This window comes from Sorex fumeus, unplaced genomic scaffold (assembly GCF_029834395.1).
Source record: "Sorex fumeus unplaced genomic scaffold, SorFum_2.1 ptg000030l, whole genome shotgun sequence".
Lineage (NCBI taxonomy): Eukaryota > Metazoa > Chordata > Mammalia > Eulipotyphla > Soricidae > Sorex > Sorex fumeus.
The window spans coordinates 13,431,712-13,456,364 of NW_026606087.1; the positions used below are offsets into that span (position 1 = coordinate 13,431,712).

General features: G+C 38.6%; 2 protein-coding genes across 2 annotated transcripts; both read right to left on the bottom strand.

Annotated features, from left to right (window-relative positions):
• Window positions 1-2,396: 2,396 nt before the first annotated feature.
• LOC130025311 (olfactory receptor 52H1-like) lies at window positions 2,397-3,242 on the bottom strand. The gene has a single exon (XM_056116269.1). The coding sequence runs from the start codon at window positions 3,240-3,242 to the stop codon at window positions 2,397-2,399; it is 846 nt and encodes a 281-aa protein (XP_055972244.1).
• Window positions 3,243-15,871: 12,629 nt separating this feature from the next.
• Window positions 15,872-16,822, bottom strand: LOC130025288 (olfactory receptor 52H1-like). Its single transcript, XM_056116243.1, has one exon. The coding sequence runs from the start codon at window positions 16,820-16,822 to the stop codon at window positions 15,872-15,874; it is 951 nt and encodes a 316-aa protein (XP_055972218.1).
• Between the last annotated feature and the right edge of the window lie 7,831 nt (window positions 16,823-24,653).

A 24,653-nucleotide genomic window follows, 5' to 3' on the forward strand; every position in this document is an offset into this window, starting at 1 on the left:
CAGATAATAATTATTTGCTTCTCAATGAGAAATAACTGAGTATGCTTTTCAGTCAGCTTTTTGTAAAATAAGTTTAAATCCAAGTCTGATTATTTTAAAATTTTTATTAGTGATACACCATGAGGTACAATTGTAAACTTACAGATTTTTGTGCTTCGGTTTTACTTATACAATGATTGAGTACCCATCCCTCCACCAGTGCCCAATCTCCACCACCACTAATCCCACCCCCCATTCCCCATTCCACCCTGCCTCTGTGGCAGGGCACTCCCTCTTGTTCTCTTTCTCCTTTTGGGTGCTGTCGTTTGCAAAAGAGGAATTGAGTGGCAATCATGTTCGGTCTATAGTCTACTTTCAGCATGCATCTCCCATCCTGGGCGGATCTTCCCAACACCCTTTATTTGGTGCTCCCTTCTCTATCTGAGCTGCCTTTACCCCTAGAGTGTGCGGCTGGCCTCCAAGCCAAGTCTCTTTATTTTGGACTGATTCTGTTCTTTTTACTTCAACAGAATTTGTTAACATCTGTCCAAATGTTTCCCAAAGATGGCATTATCACCCACTAAGATCTACTGACGTGATTCAAGATGTAGAGATCTCAGGTGCATTTAGTGGGCAGTTTTGTTTGCCATCTGAAAGAAGGGAGACTTCCAGGAGGACCTGAGCATTTTTTTCCAGAAAAAGCAGTGGTGAAACAAATAGGTATGAGGGCCTCTGAATAGTTTCTCTTAAAGAATGTTTTCTTTGTTACTTTTTAAATATTTTGTTCATTACATACAAATATAGCCCAAACTATTATCGAGATAACTTCCAGGATAATTTTATCTAATTTATGGTCTCTGGGAAATATTATAAAATTTATATAGTGTTGGAGATACAGTATTTTTGTGGTTAGAGTGGTAGGACAGTGGTACGTAGGGCTAACACTTAGCTCTGAGCTCATAGGTCACTCCTGGTGATATTCTGGGAGCCATACACAGTAACAGGGATAAAGCAGATTGCCCTATGCAAGACAAGTGCTTTAAAGTTTGTGCTTTACTCCTGCCCCAAAACTTGATTTCTATGAAAATTAATCTTACAAAATAATGTGCAGAAATAATTTTATACCTAAAACCAAAATTCTTCAACAGCCACAATAATTAGAGAAAATAGGTAATTTTGATAAAGTCAGTTTTATTTGTGGAACATTAAGATTAATAAATCTACCATACAACAAGCATTTTGTCTGAAATTTAGAGAGAGCTATGTTGCTTCCAGAACTAGCAAATTTCACCAAGAACGCAAGATTTCTTATTGAACCTCCTAATTGTCTTCTAGAGAATAGTACGGCACTGCACCATCCTCCCATTGTTCATCGATTTGCTCAAGCGGGCCCAGTAGCGTCTCCATTGTGAGGCTTGTTACTCTGTTTGGCGTATTGAATACGTCACGGGTAGCTTGCCAGACATTTCTCTGCAGGCAAGATACTCTCGGTTGCTTGCCACACTTTCTGAGAGGGGTGGAGGAATTGAACCCAGGTCAGCTGCGTGCAAAGCAAATGCCCTACCCAGTGTGCTATCGCTCCAGCCCCTTTTAGAGAATTCAGAGACTAACTGAATTACGAGAGACTCAAGGTATATTTTATCAGGTCACCAATTGATTTTGATAGCTATCAATTCTTTTACAGTTAAAAAATACTAGTGATTATTAATTTTGTAAGGAAATCTATTCTTTTTTCTGCCGTTATAAGGTTGGAAAGGAATTAATGCCCCATATATGAAACATATACTCTATTGCTGAGGGAGTTACTGAACCATGAGTGATTCATTTGTTGGTTGGTGTTTTTAGGTTGTGTTTTTTTTTTGGTGGGGAGAGGGCACATCCAGTAATACTCCAGGATTATTCCTTCTCCCTCAGTTTCTCTTCAATAAGAAATTATTTTCTTGTTACTCTCATCTGGTCATGCTCAATTTACTGAATCCCAAACTCTTAGACTTGTTATATACCTGTCAAGTTTATCAAAAAATAGTATTTGATTGTGTTTTATATTCTTACCTTGCTATCCTATAAGTCTTAGCTATCTCAAAAATAATATGAAATTGCCCGCTGAACAATCTATTGAAAAAAATTGATGTTCATTGAAGTTTTTGTCACTTCACATTTATATCTAAATATTTAATCCACGTCATGGAGTTGCAACTTGAAGCAAATTCTAGGAGTTCATGTAGATTTAAGTCACCATTGTAGATGTTATACAATAAAATAAATTCCAAAATCAACATAATCGCCTCTTTCTTTTCCTTTCCACACTTTAAGTTCTATTCATTGTGTCTCTTTAAGGAGGAAGATGTGAATGAATTTTTCACGAATCTGCTTGGTCTTCACCCCATAGATCATTGGATTGAGTGCAGGAGGGATAACTATGTAGAGGTGGCAACCATAATGTGGAAGGAGAGAGTATTATTGTGGCCAAAACGGTGAGAAAGGACAGAAAATAGGAAAGGAGTATAGAATATAAGAATGACACAAACATGAGAACCACAAGTGTTAAGGGCTTTCTTGTGGGCACCCAGGGATGGGAGGTTAAAAATGGCATGAAAAATGAGACAGTAGGAAACACCAATAAGGATCATTTCAGAGAGAACAGTCATTATAGGAACTGAAAACCCATACCATATGTTGATTGAGATGTCTGCACAGGAGAGCTGAGTAACACCTATGTGCTCACAGTAGGAATGGGGCATGTGGAGAGTTCCACAGGAAGGCAGTCTCTTTAATAGAACCACACATGGGAAGATAATAACAACACTCCTGCTGAGAATGCCTATTACAATGTTAGTAATCCTTTGGTGTGTTAGAATAGTGGTATACCTGAGAGGGAAGCAAATGGTAACATAGTGATCGAACCCCATGGCTAGAAGAATGGCAGAATCCACAGCAAAGTTACAGTGGAGAAAAAACATCTGAGTAAGGTATCCTGGAAAGGTAATTTTCTGGGGACCCCGCCAGTAGATGCTCATTGCTTTGGGTATACATGTATTAGACAGGACAAGATCTGTAGCTGACAGGATGAAGAGGAAAAAGAACATGGGCTCATGCAGGCTACGCTCTGTGGAGATAAGATAGATAATGGCAGCATTGCCCAGGAAATCCAGAAGGTAGATAATGAAGAATGGAATGCTGATGTGAAAGTGCTCCAGCCCTGGGATTCCCAGTAGGATGAAGGCTTCTGGATTGTAGCTGCTCAAGTTGAAGATTGTCATCATGGTCTTGTGCTAGAGAGAAATCGTGCTAGAGAAGACACAAGAATCTTGTGCTAGAGAGAAGACACAAGAATCTTATACAATAGAGTATGTATGCATTTGATTTAAAAAGGCAAGTATTATTTTTATTAACAGTTACATTAATCTTGTGAGAATTTTTGCGCAAGTTCCCCCAAACATAGTCATAACATTATTCATATTTCTCGAGTATGATAAAAGTTCTATTCTTTGGGGTACAAAGAGAATGGACAGTGCATAAGGGATTTGCCCTCTACACGGACAATCTAGGTATTGATCTCTGGCACCCCATTTGGTACTCTGAGTCATCCAGTATTGATCCTTGAGTGCAGAGCGAAAAGTAAGCCATCTGAGCTCCACAGGGTATTGCCTTCAAACAAAATAAATAAATCAATAAAGCCCTATTCTTCTATGTCTTTAGAAGGGAAATCTAAATTCAAGATGAATTGAGTTTAGAATAAACTTTGTCAGTGACTGAAGAAACGTATTTACACTGGCTAGAGTTGGAAGAAAAGAGCCACTGAGAGCTAATAACATTGAATGAAGTAATTATAATAACACTTGAATATGCATAAATTCTTTATTGGAAGCACATAGGCTTTGGAAGCAATGTTTGTGCTATTGTTATTTACTATGAAGAAAGACAAATAATTGAAGAACACTTACATGGTGGTAAATAGTGATTTTCCAGCTGATTCTGGATAAAGTAAGTTTGTGGAGATTGTGAATATTTAAATGGGAAGGAACTGACTCGGAATTTAGAATAAATACCACCCTGATAAATCTTAAAAATAAGTTAAATAAATAAAAATATTTAGAATCAGACAAACCAGAAACTACATAAACTTACTACTGTCTTTGAATATCTAATAAGTCACTTTATATTAATAAGCTGAATAAATTCAAATTTGCTATGCAAATACATATTAATCTCATAAAATGTTGAGTAAATGTATTAAGCTATAACATATGGCTCAACTGTAGTTAAAATGTTTTCAGATTATTAAATTGAAGAAAAAATTTTAATTTATTGCTGTAGGATTTGTAGTTTTCTTTGTATTGGTCCTTTACCTCCTTGAGTAAGCTGATCTTGAGGTACTTGATTTTCTGACACACAACTGTGAACTGCATTGGCTTATTTCCGCTTTCTCTCTATCATTACTGGTATAAAAAAAGCCATGAATTTTTACATATTGATTATGTAACCTACAGACCTCTATCTAATGCCATGCACAAAAGACCTCAATATGAGACATGAATCCATAAGGTATACAGGAAAATAGAGCCACCCACGGCATTGAATTAAAGGCATCACCAAAGATAAAGAACCACCTACAAGTATTTTGAAGAAAAGAAACACAAATGGGACTACATTAAACTAAGAAGCTTCTGCATCTCAAATGAAAAAGTGAACAAGATGTGAAAATAGCTCATTCTATTGGAAAATTATTTACCCAACACCAAAATGATAAGGGATTAATATCAAAGATACTTAAGGTACTGGTAGAACTTAACAAGAAAAATACTCAACTCCATAAAAAGAAGCGGGGGGGGTGGAGATAAACAGATACTTCCTCAAAACAGAAAAACAAATAGCCAAAAAGCGCATGGAAAATGCTCTATCACGGAAATACAGATCAAAACAGCAATGAGATATTATCTCATATAACAAAAACTGACACACATTAAAAAAAATAAGAACAAGAAGTGCTAGAATGGATGTGGGGAAAAAGGCATCCTCTATTACTGTTGGTGGGAATGCCAACTTGCCAGTCTTTGGAAAACCACATGGGTATTTCTCAAAAAGCTAGAAATTGAGCTTCCACACGACCGAGCAATAGCTCTTCTAGTCATATAATCTGAGGGCCCCAAGACACAATGCAGAAAAGCCATCTGCACTTTCATGTTTATTGAAGCACTATTTACAGTACCTAGAATCTGGAAACAACAAAGTACCTGAGAATTGATCACTGGATAAAATAAACTATGGTATATCTGCACAATGGAACAGTACACAGCCACGAGGAAAATGAAGCCATCAATTTTTTATAAATAGATGAATATGGAGAGTATCATGATAAGCGAAGTGAGTTAGAAGGAAGAGACAGATATAGATTTATTGCACTCATTTGTGGGATACAAAAAAAAAACCGCATAGTATGAGACTAATATCCAGCGATAGTGGAATCGTAGGCCATGGTTGGAAACTTTCCACCAGTGGTGGGGTCAGGGAGAAGGCAATTAGGACAGAGAAGGACCACTATGACAATGATAGCTGGAAATCATCACTCTAGAAAAGAACCAAGTACTGAAAGGAGGTAAAGGGACATACATGAAAACCTTTCAGTGAAGAAGGGTGGAGGGTTGATGGAGGGAGGAAAACTGGGGACACTGTTGGTGAGAAATATACACTGGTAAAGGTATGGGTGATGGAACATTGTATGAGGAAACTCAATCATCAACAACTTTATAACCCTGTATCACACAATGATTCAATTAAAATAAGTCTATTTGCTTACTGATATAAAGAAGAGATATTTCTGTTCATACAAATTGAGTTTAGAATAAAGGAGTCAATGTCTTAAGGAATGAACTGTAGAATCAAAACTGTAGAATAAAAGTTAGGTAGAGAAGGAGAAAAACAAGCAGTTGACAGTTAAAGGCATTGAAAAGGGACAATTGATGAAGTTTGATTCTGTATGAATTCTTTACTTTCAACGCAAGGATTATAAAGTATTTTTATGACATGTTAAAATGTAAAATTCAAGAGGACATAAGTTTAGTCTCCAAAAAATATATTGTAAATGTACATAGATTAATACATAAGATAATTATAAAAGTCATCTCATTTTGCAATTATTTCTAAGACTAAGATCTCAGTTTCCAAATCACAACAATTGTGAATTGATTTCTTTGGGTTAGGTTTTTGAGTACAGAATTCAGACTCCTTAAAAACAGTTCCTAATGGCATGAATGACCTGTGAAGTTAAAAATTAAAAAGAAATCTGCTATCCACACAGTGAAGAAGTGAAAATGATTGTAGACAGATAATTGTGAAACATTCTTATCTATTAAAGTGGGTGATACATTATGTTTTCACTAGTCCACTTGATCACTTGACATCTCATTACTCATCAATGTGCTTGAACAGGCGCCAGTAACGTCTCCATGCATCCCTGTCATGTGCTAATGTAGCCCAATGGCATCTGCTTGTTCTAGAAACACAAAGCGACTCAAACTGATCATTCAGGGTCTTGATGAAGAAGTCTGACAATCTATTAGGTGGGTGGCCATGTGATCTTTTGACTTCCTGTGGAATCCATTCAGTAATGGCTCTAGTCCAGCGGTCATCTCCAAATCTCATTACGTGTCCAGCCCATCTGATTTTCAATGCCTTGGGAAACGAGACAGCTTCCCTGGTTCTTAACCATTGATGGAATTTGGAACTCCGAATTCTTTTTTTTTAATTTTTATTAGTAAAACACCCAATAGGGCTGGAGCGATAGCACAGCGGTAGGGCGTTCGCCTTACAAGCGGCCAACATGGCCGACCCGAGTTCGATTCCTCCGCCCCTCTCGGAGAGCCCGGCAAGCTACCGAGAGTATTCGATATGCCAGACACAGTAACAACAAAGTCTCCAATGGAGACGTTACTGGGCCCGCTCGACCAAATCGACGATCAATGGGAGGGTCTTTACCTCTTTAGTAAAACACCATGAGTTACAGTTGTAGACTTAGAAAATTTTTTGCTTGGGTTTCAGTTATACAATGATTGAGTACCCATGTCTCCACCAGTGCCCATTCCCCACCTTCAATGCTCCCATCATCCCTCCCACCCCCTTCCTCCCATCCCACAGCACCCCTGTGGAAGGTATTTTCTTTTGTTCTCTCTCTCCTTTTGGGTGCTGTGGTTCGCAAAAGAGTCATTTAGTGGCTCTCATTTTTGGTCTATAGTCTATTTTCAGCATGCATCTCTCATCCTGGGAGTGTCCTCCCAACACCCTTTATTTGATGATCCCCTCTCTATCTGAGCTTCCTTTCCCTCAGCATGTGCGACTGGCCTCCAAGCCATGGAGTGAACCTCCTGGTAATTATCTCGGCTATTCTTCGGTATCAGTCTCCCAATTTTTCACTTTATATTCCCTAGATGAATGCAATGTTTCTATGTCTGTCCCTCTCTTTCTGACTCATTTCAAGTAGCATGATACTTTCTGTATAGTACCACTTGTATGTAAATTTCATGACTTCATCTTTTCTAACAGCTGCATAGTACTCCATTGTGTAGATGTACCAAAGTTTCTTAACCAGTCATTTGTTCTCGGGCAGTCGGGTATTTTCCAGATTTTGGCTATTGTGAATAGTGCCGCAATGAACATAGAAGTGCAGATGTCATTTCAACTGTACTTTTTGCCTCACTGAATTATATTCCCAGTAGTGGTATTGCTAGGTCAAATGGGAGTTCAGTTTCCAATTTTTTTAGAGTCATCTATAGAAAGGGCTGAACCAGTCGGCCTTCCCACTGGCAGTGAAGGAAAGTCCCTTCCTCCCCACATCCACTCCAACACCGGTTGCTTTTGGAATTCTGAATTCTTTCTCTCATTTGAGTAAAGCATGATATTCCAAGCATAGCTCTTTCGATTCCTCTTTTGGAGACCCAAATACAGCATTCTCATTCTTGTTTTCGTAGGACCCAGTTCTCTGAGGTGTATGTTAATGCAGAAAGAAAACTGGAATCAAAAAGATTTGCCCATAGCCGGAGTTTCTTCATCCTCTTAGCTATTTCTTTGACGTTCCTGAATGAGTTCCAAGCTGCTCTCTTCCTCCTGTGCAACTCAGGTGCCAGATCATTCATCATGTTGAGTTCTCGAACCAGGTATACATAATTGTTGCATTCAGATATATTCTTCCCCTTGAGAGCGAATGGAATATCAGGAACGAGACCATTTTTCATAACCATTGTCCTTGTGAAGATTCAGTTGTAGTTCGACCTTTCCACACGCACAGTCGAAGTCGACCAGAGTTTGTGCCGCTTGGCTGATGTTTGGTATTATAAAATCAATGTCATAGGCAAAGGAGAGGTGGTGTAGTTGCCAACTGTCTATCTTCACCCCCATTCCTTGCCATTCCAGTCATCGCATGACGTTCTCAAGGGTGGCACTGAAGAGTTTCGGTGAAATGGTATCACCCTGCCGAACCCCTCTGTTGACGTCAATGATCACCTCCTTGTAGAACGGTAAGATCCTGGTAGTGAATCTGCAATACAGCTCATGGAGGATCCTGATGTACTGAGTTTGAACTCCTGTTTGGCTATGGCGTCAATGACTGCTTCAGTCTCAACAGAATCAAATGCCTTCTTTAAACCAATGAATGTTAGACAGAGTGGCATCTCTAGCTCCTGAGAAACCTTAATGAGATTGGTTATTGTGTGGATATTGTCGATTGTGCTGAATACTTTTTGGAAACCGGCTTGCTTGCATGGTTTTCCTTCATCTAGTGTTCTGACAATCCTATTCAGGATGACTTGAGTGAACAGCTTGTAGACAACAGACAACACGCAGATCGAGCAATAGTTGCCAATGTCGTGTTTGTCTCCCTTCTTGTACAGTAGTACAGTCCTGTTGTTTTTCCATTGGGACGGAAGCTTGCATTCAGACAGGTAGTGCATGAAGAGCTGAGCCAATGTATTGATGAGTACTGATGGCATGTTCTTCAGGTGTTCAGGTCAAACCTTGTATGGACTGGGTGCTGTTTGCTTCTTTACCGAGGAAATGGCGTGTCGGATTTTGGAAGGGAGAACTTTGGGAATGACCTATCCATCCTGCAGAATTTGGTATGTGGGCAGGTGGATGTGGTTATTGAAGAGATCTAAGTAGAAGTCATGGATAATCTTCTCCATTGCCCTTCTGGAAGATGTGGTAGATTCATCAGGATGCCAGAGGGCAGTCATCTTGGTCTTGTAGTTGGCAAAGGACAGGGGGGCATTGCTAATGCTTTTCACAGCTTCTGCTACATCTGCCAGCATTGCCGCTCTTCTCTCTTTGAAGCCTTCCTTTATCACTTCTCTGAACTGCTTTGCGATCTTGGGAATTCGCTTATGGTTGCCTGAGGCTTGTGCCAAGCCATGTTGGCAAATGAGCTCGAGAGTTTTTGAAGACAGGTGTCTTTTTGTGGCTATCTCTCTCTCACGTTCTTTGCACAATCATGGAGGTGCTAAACCAGTCGATCATATTCCTCATCAATGTTGTCAATGATGCATCTTCCCATGTTTTCGCAATAGTGCCAAAGAGCTCACAGTTGGTGGTCTTTCTGGGAATTCTCTTCTTCAACTTTGCAGCCCTTTCTCCTCGCTCTGTGAAGTAGAATTTTGCACGAAGGAGGCGGTGGTCTGATCTCCTTTGGAATTTTGGGACAACAACGACATTGGTCAGGCAAGACCATCGATTGAATATGATGTGGTCGATTTCATTGTGGAACTGTCCACCAGAAGACTCCCATGTCTACCATTTAGATTCGGCCTTCTGGAATTGTGAGTTACTATAGCTGGTCTTGGTCGACATGTTGAAATAGAACAGTCTCTCACACTGTTTGTTCCATTCTAGGCCATGGTTGCCTATGTGGAGTTATTCGGCTGATCTTCTCCATCCTATCTTGGCATGAAAATCACTGACAATGATCTTGTAGAAGGTGTGGTCTTCTTTATAGAACTTCTCCAGCTCCATGTAGAACTTCTCAATTTCTCATTCATCATAATTGTATGTTGGTGCGTAGACAACGAAGATAGAAACTGCTGGCAGTGAGCCACCTCTATTCAAGTGTAATGATACGATTCAGGTTGTTAGGCATTCAAATGAATTAATGTTTATGGCCAAGTTCGTGTTGACAAGGACACCGACTCCACCGATGCCTCTTTTGTCGCATGTTCCGAGAAAGAGTTCTTCCCCAGTATCGAAAATGGAGTGGTTTGATTGATGCTTTCTTGTCTCGGTCAGACCAATGATGTCGTACTTGATCTTTCACGCTTTTACCATCAGGTCCTCGATGGATGCATCTGATGGATGCCTGTGTCTGTGCATTAGAAGTAAAGACGTCATTTTTGTCTTTCTTTGTTTAGGCAGCCAAGTTCGACCTTGAGATTTTATCAGCCTCTCCTTCCTCATCTTTCTTAACGCTGTCATATTGGTGGTTCTTTCAGAGTCTTGGGAATGAGACCCATTGTATTTACTGTTTTTGGGATATGGAATACACCATGGATAGCTTTCTAGGCCCTGCTGTGTGGGCAGAACACTCTCGGTAGCTTTCCAGGCTCTCTGAGAGGGATAGGGGTGTTTAGGGCGGCCTCTAATCGTCATTGCTGGTGTTCCTATGATTCAAACCATATTTCAACGCAATCAAATATGGTGCATAAACTTGTATTAAGTGTTTTATGATGTGTCCGGAAAGCATCCTGGAACATGCGGTGACTGGGTAGTGGAGGTAGTAGAGGAATTGGAGGTCTACCGTGCTGCTGGAAGCAAGCAGAGGATCTCTCTTCCTGGGTCCGTTGAGCCTAAAATCCGAGGTCACAGAGTTCTGCTTCCCTCACTCTGTGGGGCTTCACTCATGTGTGAGTCTTGCCTGAGTGTCCAGAAAGCATCCTGGAGTGTGTCCGCAGCCAAGTAGTGGAGGTATGGAGGTCTGCTGGGTTGCTGGGGGCAGGCAGAGGATCTCTCTTCCCGGGTCCGTTGAGCCTGGAGTCTGAGGTCACAGAGTTCTGCTTCCCTCGCTCTGTGGGGCTTCGCTCGCGTGTGAGTCTTGGCCTGAGTGTTCAGAAAACGTCCTGGAGTGTGTCGACGGAGGTAATAGACGTCTGCCAGACTGCTGGGAGCAGGCAGAGGATCCACTAGTCCACTATTGTTTCTAAAATCCTATCACCTGTCTTTTTTTCTTTTTTTTTAACTATTTTGTTTTTATTTTCAAAGGGTTGTCCACAATAATTGATTACATTAAATATTTCAACACCAATCCCACCACCATTACACCTTCCTACCAGATATATTTCACGTTTTCCCACCACCATCCAAGGCTACCGAAGACACAGATACTAAATAATTTAATTTGTATTGCTTGTTATTAATAATTGACTACAAATTATCCAAAGATATTTCCCTAGAGGAAAATCTCTAGTTGTATCTCATCTTAGAACCATTAAGCCCCTGAATAAGAGATTATTAAGTGAGGTTAGAGTTTGAGTTTTTGTGCTAATATATATATATATATATATATATATATATACACACACACAAACATATGTATGTTTTTATCAAGATTGATTTTGTTTACCTTGTACCCTAACAAATGTGGTGTGCTACTCTTGGTATATCAGTGGCATAATTGATAATTAATTGAAATGTCACGTAGCCACAAAAGTGGTCCTGTGCTCCTGGAACACTACAAATTTTTCATAGGGTGCTAGAACCGCAGTTAATTCTTTTAACTGGATGGTGATTTGGGGCTCCAGAAGAACTTCTGCAGCATGCTTCTCTCTTTTGAGATTCATTTGTGACTCTGGATCACGGCCATTAATGCCCTTAAATGACTCCCAGAGGCAGTTCATGGGCATGAATGCCAGGAAATTCATAGCAGAGGGAGATGGAAGCAGAGCCCATTCCCGACTCCTGAAGCCTGCCTGCATACCTGAATTTTGCAGTGGATTCATCTCATGAGATATTATAGGTTTTTAAATTACAGCCCAAATGTGATTTCTGAGAATAAGCCCCCAAGGCTCTGGATAATCTTCAGATATTAATTCTTTGCTTCTCAAAGAGAAATGGCTGAATATGCTTCTCAGTCAGCTTTTTGTACAATAAGATTGAATCCAAGATCTCTTTATTTTTGACTAATCCTTTCTTTTTACTGCTCACATTTCACTACCATCTGTCAAATATTTACCAAAGTTGGCAATACCACCCACTAAGATACACTGACATGATTTAAGAGGTAGTAGAGATCTCAGGTGCATTTAGTGGGCAGTTTCTGTCTGCTATCTGAAAGAAGGTAGATTTTCAGGAGGACCTGAGCACTTTTTCCAGAAAAAGCAGTGGTGAAACAAATAAGTATGAGGACCTCTGAATACATTTCTCTTAAAAAGGTTTTCTTTGTTATTTTTTAAGATCAATACATTACATACAAATATACCGCAAAATATCATTTAGATTACTTCCTGGATAATTTTATCTATGTTATGGTCTCTGGGAAATATTAGAAAAATATATATAGTGTTGACGATAAAATATAAGGATTAAGGTACTGGTCTTGCATGCAACCGATTTTAATTTGACCACTAAGACAGGATCCTTGGAACACCTGTGATATCCTGCTAGAATATTAATTTTAATATTCCAGAAAATATTCTGTCATCATGTCTCCTTGTTGGATTCCAAGAGAGATGATAACAATATCAGGTAAAAATATGAACATTATTATGGCCTAACATAAAATATTGCAGAATTATAATCCACCAAATTCTTTGTCAAGAATTGCTTATCTAGTCCAACTAAAATGAAGTAGAAGTAGACCCCAACACTTGATGTTGTAATAACAAATTTATACTGTGTATGATGACTAAAAACAGAATACATTGCTTGTATACTTTTGAAAAATAGAATGTACCTCCTCAAATAATTAAAACTTCATTTTCCTTTTTGATGGTTGGAGTGGTTGGACAGTGGTAATTAGGGCTAACTCTTAACTCTGTGCTCATAGGTCACTCCTGGTGATATTCTGGGAGCCATACACATTACCAGGGATAAATCAGGTTGTCTGATATCAGACAAGTGCCTTAAAGTTTGTACTTTACTCCAGCCCCAAAACTTGGTTTCTATGAAAATTTTTCATTTTTCATTTTCATCATCCTGTTATTCGTCAATTGCCTCGAGCAGGCCCCAGTAACGTCTCTTTCATCCTAGCCCTGAGATTATATTCAAGGCTCTTTACGAGAAAGAGACCCATCATTGTTACTGGTATTTGGCATATTTGGTATGCCACGGGGAGTTTGCCAGACTCTGCCCTGTGGGCAGGCTACATTCGATAGCCTGCAAGTTTGTCAAAAGTAGGAATGAGATAATAAGATGTCATAAAAAGATGTCCTGATAAGATGTCGCGCGGCCGCATTCGCGGCCACGCGGTTCTGGGAGCTGGATTTTATAGCCTCTGAGTCTTGGCCGTTGATGGGATTACACGGCGCCAGGGGGCCAGGTGGTGGGTGTGACCCCCGCCTACTGGAATTTGGAGGATCTGGGTGGAGGATGCTCGACTCCAATCATGAAAATTAAACTTACAAAATAACATGCAGAAATAATTTTATATCTGAAACCAAAATTCTTCAAAGGCCACTATAATTAGAGAAAATAGTTTTGAAAAAGTGGGGTTTCATTTGTGGAACATTGTAGCACTGTAGCACTGCCCTCCCACTGTTCATCAATTAGCTCGAGTGGGAACCAGTAACGTCTCACAACAAATTGTGAGACTTGTTGTTACTGTTTTTGGCATATGAATACATCACGGGTAGCTTGACAGGCTTTCCCATGTGGGCAAGATAATCTCGGTAGCTTGCCGGGCTCTCCAATAGGGTCGGAGGTATAAGATTAATAAACATACCAGACAAAAAGCATTTTGTGTGGCACTTGGGGAGAGATATGTCACTTTCAAAACTAGCAAATTCCACCAATAATCCAATATTTCTTGTTAAACCTCTTAATGGTCTTGTAGAGAATACAGAGACACATTGAATTAGGAGAAATCAACGTAGCATTTTTTCAGGTCACCAATTGACTTTATAGCTATCAATGGTTTTTTTTTAGAATTGATTATAATTTTTTTAAATTTTTATTAGTGATACACCATGAGGTACAGTTGTAGACTTACAAATTTTGTGCTTGGTTTTCAATATATCAATGGTTTTAAAGTTAAAAAAAAAGACCTCTATTCCTTAACTCTGGGAACTTTTCAGCAATGATTTCTTTGACTGTAGCTTTTTCACTGGGGTTATCTCCCTGTCCTTCTGCTACTCCAATGATTCTAATGTTGTTCCTCTTGTCCGGACTCCAAACACTTGGGCCAAAGTTTATCAAGAAAGTAAATGGCCAAAAGTCAGGTATGTGGGAGACAAGACACACGCACAAATCACTTCCGACTCAGCTCTATAATTGGAGGCAAGGCCTCTCTGGTTCTTGATCAAACTGCTTAATGGCCATGATCCCAGAAACTCAGAAGCAAATCTTGGAACCCAGCGGCTTTTGGCAGAGATGCATCCAGTGTCGGCAATGGGCTACTGGTGCCAGATCACCCCAAGGGGGAAAGGGTGTTGTCACTCTGCCTGTTTCCCCTTGGCGGCTCTGTGGCTACCATCTTCAAGAGGCTATTGGACAGTCAGGTTTGGGCCCTCATTGATCACACGCCAGGCCTCATGGCATGGGGGTGGAATCGGCCCTTTCCTCCCTGCCCCAGTGAGACCCTGAGTTGCCACCCACAAACGGCCTCTCTGGCTCCTGATCAAGTTGCTTAACGGCCATAATCACAGAGACTCGGGAACAAATCTCGGAACCCAGGAGGTTTAGGCAGAAATCCCTCCAGATATAATTGTTAAATTTTGGAATTCCAAAATCATATGTTATTTATAACCATCAATAGAAAACAAATCGTCTACTGTTGACTTTTCGCAGATCTGAGTGTTGGAGTAAACTCCCAAATAACAATGGTGGGTCTGGTGTCAAAATATTGAATGCAATCAAATTAGAGAGAGAGTAATGTGGAAATCATCTGCCCCACATGTAGGGGGAGGGTGTGGAATGGAGGGTATACTGAACTTTTTGGTGGTGAAAAATGGGCACTGGTGAAGGGACAGGTGTTTCATTGTATGACCGAGACTTAAACCCGAAAGTTTTGTAACTGCTGTCATGGTTATTCAATAAATAAAATTATTTTTAAAATAGGAAAAAAAGACCTCTAGAGATCATTAATTTTGTAAGGAAATCTTTTCTTTTTCTACCTTTATAGTGTTGAAAAAGGAATAAAGGCCCCATATGTGACACATATACTCTATTGCTAAGTCAGTTACTGTAACATGAGTGATTCATTTGTTTGTTGCTTTTTTTAGGGTTTTTTTTTTTGTGTGAGAAGAGGACACATCCAGTAATACTCCAGGACTATTCCTCCTCCCTCAATTTCTCTTCAATGAGAAATCCTTTTCTTGTTACTTTTACCAACTCTCATCTAGTCATGTTCCATTTACTGAATCCCAAACTCTTAGACTTGTTATATACCTGTCAAGCTTACCAAAAATAGTATTTGATTGTGTTTTATATTCTTGCCTTGCTATCCCATAAGTCTTGGATATTGATCTCAAAATAATATTGGATTTCCCTCTAAACAATCTATTACAAAATAGATGTGAATCGAAGTTTTTGTCACTTCACTTTATATCTAAATATTTAATCCATGTCACGGAGTTACAACTTACAAGCAAATTCTATGAGTTCATGTTGATTTAAGTCACCATTGTAGATATTATACAATAAAATAAATTCCAAAGTCAACATGATCACCTCTTTCTTTTCCTTTCCACATTTTAAGTTCTATTCATTGTATCTCTTTAAGGAGGAAGATGTGAATGAATTTTTCCCGAATCTGCTTGGTCTTCACCCCATAGATAATTGGATTGAGTGCAGGAGGGATAACTATGTAGAGGTTGGCAACCATAATGTGGAAGGAGAGAGGAATATTGTGGCCAAAACGGTGAGAAAGGACAGAAAACAGGCAGGGAATATAGAATATCAGAATAACACAAACATGCGAACCACAAGTGTTGAGGGCTTTCTGGCGGGCATCCTGGGATGGGAGGTTAAAGATGGCATGAAGAATGAGACAGTAGGAAACACCAATAAGGATCATGTCTGAGAGAACAGTCATTAGAGGCACCGCAAATCCGTACCATATGTTGATGGAGATGTCTGCACAGGAGAGTCGAGCAACACCTATGTGCTCACAGTAGGTATGGGGGATGAGGAGAGTTCGACAGTAAGGCAGTCTCTTTAATAGAAACACACATGGGAAGATGATAACAAAGCTCCTGCTGAGAATGCTTATTACAATCTTAGTAACCACTTGGTGTGTTAGAATAGTGGTATACCTGAGAGGGTGGCAAATGGCTACATAGCGATCAAATGCCATGGCTAAGAGGATGGCAGATTCCATAGCAAAGCTACAGTGGAGAAAAAACATCTGAGTAAGACATCCAGGAAAGGTAATTTTCTGGGGACCCCGCCAGTAGATGCTCATTGCTTTGGGTACACATGTATTAGACAGGACGAGATCTGTAGCAGACAGGATGGAAAGGAAAAAGAACATGGGCTCATGCAGGCTGCGCTCTGTGGAGATAAGATAGATAAGGGAGCCATTGCCCCCCATAGCCACAAGGTAGATAATGAAGAATGGAATGCTGATCCAGATGTGAAAGTGCTCCAGCCCTGGGATTCCCAGTAGGATGAAGGCTTCTGGGTTGTAGCTGCTCAAGTTGAAGATTGCCATCATGGTCTTGTGGTAGAGAGAAATCATTCACTAAAAATAAAAAAAATTATTGTTCATTATTAGTAATAATTTAAAGGCTCAGCCTTTTATCCTTCTTCAGTTTAAATTCATTCCAGATTTGGAAAATAAGAAACTGCTCCTCTTTTTTGGGGCAATCTGGTTAAATGTGATGACATTGAAATATTTCTCAGAGATACTCAGCTTTCAAATGTATTGTGTTCAGTCCAATTACCAGTAACCAATGCAAAACTTTAATAAGCCATATTAATGGAATTTTTTCCAGAGAGAATTCTAAGTACGAATTTTGAATGAAGTTTTTTCTTTTTAGATATTTTAAATGTTAATGCCAACTGGGGATAACATGGAATTCACAAGTGAGTCTCAAACATCAAGGTGTATTATGCATTTTCTTTTTAGTTTATTTTTGTCTTAAGGTTAGAATATTAATTCCAGCTCTAATAATGCTGAAGGATGAAGAGGAAAAATGAAAATGACATTCATGTTCTTTTTCCTCTCCATCCAGTACTATTAATAGTAATGATCACTCAAGTAAAGAGGATAGAAGTGGTATTCTATAAAAGAAAGGTCTATTTCTTCTGTCAAAGATGACACTCCAAGATTTTCCTAGTTGGATTTATTTTCAAGAATATATTTTCTGAGAAATACAGCAACTTAGTTGTCCCAGCTTGTTCAGGTTTCCAGGCTAAGATATATGCTAACTTCTAGGAATGGGCATTGCCTGAGTCCCTACCCTGTGGGAAGGCAGAGTGCCCCACTTTCTCTGGCATATAAATGGCCTAATTCCATCATTAATCTCAAAAAAAAAATGCCAAGCTACTGAATGGTCCCAGTTCCACAGCTCCTTGAACAACATCTCTAAATTTCACAGTTCTGACAACCCAGAAGAACCATAGAGAATTGGATGGTAATATGTATATGACCATTAAGATCAATGAATGAAAACAATAAAGTAGAAGTCTCAGTTTATCATCAGAAAATGACTCTAGCTGCACAATTGTGAGAAATGTGTTAATAAACAATATAAAGTAAGTCATGTTTTGCTGCTAAGAGGTGAGACATTGGATTGTGGGGGGCTGAGTCATTGATGCATAGAAGGTCACACTGGAGGTTGGGTTGACGTGGGAACAGTGAATATCTGAAATAACTGTATTATGGTGTTAATGAAAGTTTAAATATTTAAAAAATCAATAAGTAAATACAAGAATGTCTCTATGCAAAAAAAAGAATAGATTCTTTATACATTCCTATGTAAGTCTTAGAAATGAGATCCGTCTCTAGTATATAAATAGCATGGGCAGTAAAAGTTAGTACATCTATTGTTCAATTAACTTTTTTTTCGTTTTTTTTATCTTTCTTTTTTGATCTTTTTTAATTTTTTTTAAATTTTTATTAGTGAGACTCCATGAGGTACAGTTGTAGACTTACAAATTTTTGTGCTTGGGTTTCAATTATACTATGATCAAATACCCATCCCTCCACCAGTGCACATTTCCCACCACCATGGATCCCAGTATCCCTTCCACCCCCCAAACCCCCCATCCCACCCTGCCTCTGTGGCAGGGCATTCTACTTTCTTCTCTCTCTCTCTCCTTTTGGGTGTAATCATCAGGGAGATGCAGATCAAAACCACAATGAGATATCATTTCACACCACAGGGACTGGCCCACATCCACAAGAACAAAAGCAACTGGTGCTAGCGTGGATTTGGTGAGAAAGAGACCCTTCTCCACTGCTGGTGGGAATGCCAACTGGTTCAGCCGTTTTGGAAAACAGTATGGACGATTCTCCAAAAATTAGAAATTGAGCTCCCATTTGACGCAGCAATAGCACTCCTGGGAATATATCCCAGAGAGGCAAAAAAGTATCGTCGAAGTGACATCTGCACTTGTTTCTTCATTGGATCACTTTTTACAATAGCCAGAATCTAGAAAAATACTGAGTGCCCAAGAATAGATGACTGGTTAAAGAAACTTTGGTACATCTACACAATGGAATACTACGTAGCTGTTAGAAAAGCAGAAATTATGAAATTTGCATACAAGTGGTACTACATGGAAAGTATCATGCTAAGAAAAATGAATCAGAAAGACAGGGATAGACATAGAAAGATTGCATTCATCTGGGGAACATGAAGTAACAAAATAGGAGACTAACATCCAAGAATGGCCGAGATTAGTACCAGGAATTTTGCGGCATGGCTTGGAGGTTAGCCACACATGCTAGGGGAAAAGGCAGCTCAGATAGAGAAGAGAGCACAAAATAAAGGGTGTTTGGAGGACCCTCCCAGGATGGGGGAAGTATGCTGAAAGTAGACTATAGAGCAAATATGATTGCCACTCAATGCCTCTTATGCAAATTAATTAATATTTTTTGGTCTTAAAATATATACATATATATTTTATTTTTATTAGTGAGACACCATGAGGTACAGTTGTAGATTTACAAATTTTTGTGCTTAGGTTTAAATTATACAATGATCAAATACCCATCCCTCCATCAGTGCCCATTTCCAACCACCACAGATACCAGTTTCTCACCCACTCCCCATCCTCCCCTCCCACCCTACCTCTGTGGCAGGGCATTCCCTTTTGTTCTCTCTATCCTATTGGGTGTTGTAATATTTTAAGGGAATGTATCATCAGCTAATTTATTTAAGAACACATCCATTAAGATTTTATTAAAATATAATTCTTCTGTGTTGTGACATAATACTCATATTGTTTCTCACATCATTAAACACATATTTCTAACCACTTGAATATTTGAGTTTTAGAGTGGGTCACTGATGTATGTTTATTTCAATCATACACTGGAGAGCCTGATATTCTGGAATATATATAATGAATATATTCCTCAATTTTTGGCTTTGGAATTATATAGTTATTTGTCATCTTATGCCTAGTAATTCACAATGAAAGCATTCAGGTGCATCCAACTTAGCATGTCCCATGAAAGAGACGTTACTGGGGCCTGCTCGAGGCAATCGACGAATAACAGGATGATGAAATGAATTGAAAAAAAATCTTTCCATTTCCCCAACAAATTCTCCCAAAATGTTTTACAATACAATTAGTAACAATATAGCATGATCAGTTTTTAAAATACAAAACTTGATATTAACTTAATTATACCTCCTTCACTTCCAGTCATCTAATTAATACTTCAAACAATTCTCTTATTAGGACATTCACCTTCTATAGATAGCTCTACTCCAGCCAATTATATCTATCAATGCATTGGTTGCTCCATGCTGCATGCTTTTATCGTTCACCAGGACTTCAAATTAGGTTCATTATTCTCATTGAGTAACTAAAAGAAGACATTGAATAGTATTAATAAATACTCCAAGAGGAGAGGGGGGACAAATGTATAAGTCCAAGTATGAAGAAATAGAATGTTTGTTACTTCATAGAAATAACAAGAGTACTCAAAGAACAATAGGGTTTATCCCATTTAAAAATGTTTAATGTAAAATTATTACAGTGAAAATCAGTGAAGAGAAGCTTTATAGTTTTGGAATCAAGAATTAGTGTTCCCAGCCATTGTCATAAAATTATAAATGTTATGTTATTTCCCTACACATTTCCTATAATATACTACAAATGCTTTGTTGGGAGTAATGAGAGAATCTCAAATAATAGACACTCCTCATTTACACAATACTCATATTCACACCATGAGTATCAGTTTCAACAATATTCATAGTTCTTATCATTAAATGTCTTATATACTGGACCCCACATTTTCCCCACCTTCTTCTCACCTCTTGTTACCTCTATATCTCATTGGCTCTTCTCCTTTCTGGTTTCGCCTTTTATAAATCTCTTTGTTTACCAAATCACAGGCTCCTACCTTGAAGGCCCTTGTTCAGTTAGCATTTTGAAGGTGCATTCAAGGACCTGAGAGTGCTGACACAGCAATCAGGAAGGACCAAAGAAAGAAAGAAGCTGTCCCAGGATCACTAAGGACAGACATAAAAGTAAGAGACATACATAGATTCATGTTCATATTCGGAAGAACAGACACAGGACACTGAAGAGCCGGTTAAAATGTATTTCTCTTGATTTCTCCAGAGACTAGAGAATATTTATAGCAGAGGGCCTCTGAGCCAGAAAGACCTATGCAACTCAGGTCCCAGGGCCCTTGACTGTTTAGAAAGTGAAAAAGTTCTCAACCAGGTTAATATTTTGCCAGCTTAGACATTTACATTGCTCATGTTAGTGGGTGGGCTGGAGCAATAGCACAAAGGGTAGGGCATTTGCCTTGCATGAAGACAACCTGGCCAAGCCGAATTCGATTCCTTGCCACTCTTGGAGAGGTGGGCAAGATACCGAGAGTATCTCGCCCACACTGCAAAGCCTGGCAAGCTACCCATGACGTATTCTATATGCCAAACACAGTAACAAGTTTCATGATGCAGACATTACTGGGCCCATTCCAGCAAATCGATGAACAATGGGAGGACAGTGCTACAGTGCAGTGCATGTTAGTGGGTTGGTTTCTCATTACTTATAGATCCAGAGTTATCTCATTAATTCCAGGATCATGACTTAACTTGCTCAGTCATTTTATAGAGAAACTCGGGTTTCAGTAATAACTACCATGTCTCTCCTGCTCGCCTTCAACAGAATGCTTCTTGTGTAGGTTCCATTTCTTGTTTTCTAAATATCTGAAAGAGTGTTCTATAGAGCATAATCATCAGCATATCACTCTTTAATAAACATATATGGCTCTAAGTGTAGATTAGAATCCTTGGGAGGGGCCGGAGAGAACAAAGGTACATGCCTTACATATAGCTTACATTGAACTGATCACATGGTACCAGATGGTCCCCAGAGCATGCCAGGTATATTCTGAGGTCACTGTGTCCCCCCATTGTGGGTAAACCCTAGCACTACATACCCAGCAGCTCTGTATCTTCAGGGTCGTTTCACGTTGATGCTCAGATGGTTGTTCTAGAATCACTGGAAGGGATCCAGGGACTCTTGACAAACTTGGAAGGTCTAATTTCTAAAATCTGGGAAATTCCTATCTATGATTTCTCTAACAGTTATTTCTTCATCAAATTTGCCTACGTGTTTGTTGTAGAGAAGAAATATTTAAATACTTTTAAAAATATATAGCTTGGAATTTAATTTCCATTTATTTTCATACATGTCTACTTATTTTAGTTCATTTGTACACCACTCACACTGAAGGATTAGTATTGACACGGGGTTCTCTTTTCCTTTTATAATACTCAGTGTTATCTCATTTTATAAAAATTAAAGTTAGTGAGGCCAGAGACACAGTACAGAGGGTAAGGAACAAAGCAAGTACTTCTGAGGCTCAATTTCTGCACCCTATAGCGTCCCACAAGTCACCAGGAATGATCCCTGAGTACGGAGGTAGGAGGAAATCCTGAGCATAAGTGGGTGTGACACAATAAGCAATAATAATATTAATAATAATGTAAATATGTTCAAGCTTCTGTGTTTTGGGGAACTGAACCCAGCTCTGCTATTTGTAATATAACTGCATTGCCTGCTGAGCTATCTCTTTGACTCTGAAAAAAAAATTTATAATGAAGTCTAAATATTATTTGTTAAGTAGGCAATAAGCAGAAGACACAAGAATCATATTCAATAAAATATGTATGAATTTGGTTTTAAAAAGTCAAGTACTACTTTTATTAACAGTGCATTAATTTTGTGAAAACTTTTATGCAAGTTCCCCAAACATAGTCATAATATTATCTAGATCTTCAATATGATAAAAATTCTATTCTTTGGGGTCCAAAGATAATGGACAGTACATAAGGATTTTGCACTCTACACAGAAAATCTAGGTCCTGATCTGAAGCACCTCATTTGGTCTCTTGAACCTGCCACGACTGACCCTTAAGCGCCGAGTGAAAAGTAAGCCATCTGAGTACCACAGGGTATGGCCTTCAAACAAAATAAATCAATAAAGCTCTATTCTTCTATGTCTTTAGAAGGGACATTTAAATTTAAGATGAATTAAGTTTAGAATAAAGTTTGCCAGTGACTGAACAAACGTATTTAAACTGGCTAGAGATGGAAGAAAAGAACCACTGAGAGCAAACAGCATTGAACCAAGTAATTATAATAACACTTGAATATGCATAAATTCTTTATTGGAAACACATAGGCTTTGGAAGCAATGTTTGTGCTATAGTTATTTACTATGAAGAAAGACAAATAATTGAAAAGCACTTACATGGTGGTAAATATTGATTTTCCAGCTCATGCTGGATAAAGGAAGTTTGTGAATATTTAACTGGGAAGGAACTGACTGAGGAATTTAAAATAAATACCACCCTGATAAATCTTAAAAATAAATTAAATAAATAAAAATATTTAGAATCTGACAAACCAGAAACTACATAAACCTACAACTGTCTTTGAATATCTAATAAGTCACCTTATATTAATAAGCTAAATAAATTCCTATCTGCTAGGTAAATACATATCAATCTCATAAAGTGTTGGTTAAGTATATTAACCTATAACGTATGGCCCAACCGTAGTTAAAATGTTTTCAGAGAATTAAATTGAAGAAAAAAGAAAATTTTAATTTCTTGCTGTAGGACTTGTAGTTTTCTTTGTATTAGTCCTTTACCTCCTGGGGTAAGCTGATCTTGACGTACTTGATTTTCTGACACACAACTGTGAACTGCATTGGTTTGTTTCCCCTTTCTCTCTATCATTTCTTGTATAAAAAGGCCTTGAATATTTATTTATTGATTATGTAACTCACAGACCTCTTTCTAATGCACAAAAGTCAGGTCCAAATGGATTAAATTCCTCAATATGAGACCTGAATCGATAAGGTACACAGAACAAAAGATGGAAGCAGAACTCCCCATGACATTTAAGCAAAGGCAACTTCAAAGATAAAACAACACCTACCAAGCATGTTGAAGCAAAGAGTAACAAATGGGACTACATTAAACTAAGAAGTTTCTGCATATCAAGGAAAAAAGTGAACAAGATGCGAAAACATCTCATGCTATTAGAAATTTATTTACCCAATATCTATATGATAAGGGGTTAATATCAAAGATATATAAGGCAATGATAGAACTTATCAAGAAAAATACCCAACTTCATCAAAAAATGGGAAGAAGAAATGAATAGGTACTTCCTCAAAAAAGAAAAACAAATAGCCAAAAGGTACATAAAAAAATGCTCTATCAGGGAAATACAAATTAAAACAACAGTGAGATATCATCTTATACCACAAAAACTGGCACACATCAACAAGAAAATAACAACCAGTTCTGGAGTCGATGTGGGGAGAAAGGCACCATCATTCACTATTGGTGGGAATGTCAACTGGTCCAGTATTTGGTAAACAACATGGGTATTTCTCAAAAAGGTAGAAATTGAGCTTCCACAAGACCAAGCAATAGCACTTCTAGGAATATATTGTGTTGGCTTCAAGACACAAGGAAGAAAAACCATCTGTACTTTCATGTTTATTGAAGGACTATATACAATACCCAGGATCTGGAAACAACAAAGTACCTGAGAATTGATCACTGGATAAAGAAACTATGGTGTATCTGCACAATGGAATAGTACACAGCCACCAGGACAATGAAGTCATCAATTTTTTTATAAATAGATGAGCATGGAGAGTATCATGATAAGCAAATGAGTCAGAGGGAAGAGACAGATACAGATTTAGTGCACTCATTTGTGGGATACAAAAAAAAACCCGCATAGTATGAGACTAATATCTAGCAATAGTGGAATTGTAGGCCATCGTTGGAAACTTTCCACCAGTGGTGGGGTCAGGGAGAAGGCAA

What these genes read in the sequence shown, in the direction of transcription:
- LOC130025288 (XM_056116243.1), bottom strand. Translation starts at nt 16,822, where the DNA reads ATGATGGCAATCTTCAACTTGAGCAGCTACAACCCAGAAGCCTTCATC.
- LOC130025311 (XM_056116269.1), bottom strand. Translation starts at nt 3,242, where the DNA reads ATGATGACAATCTTCAACTTGAGCAGCTACAATCCAGAAGCCTTCATC.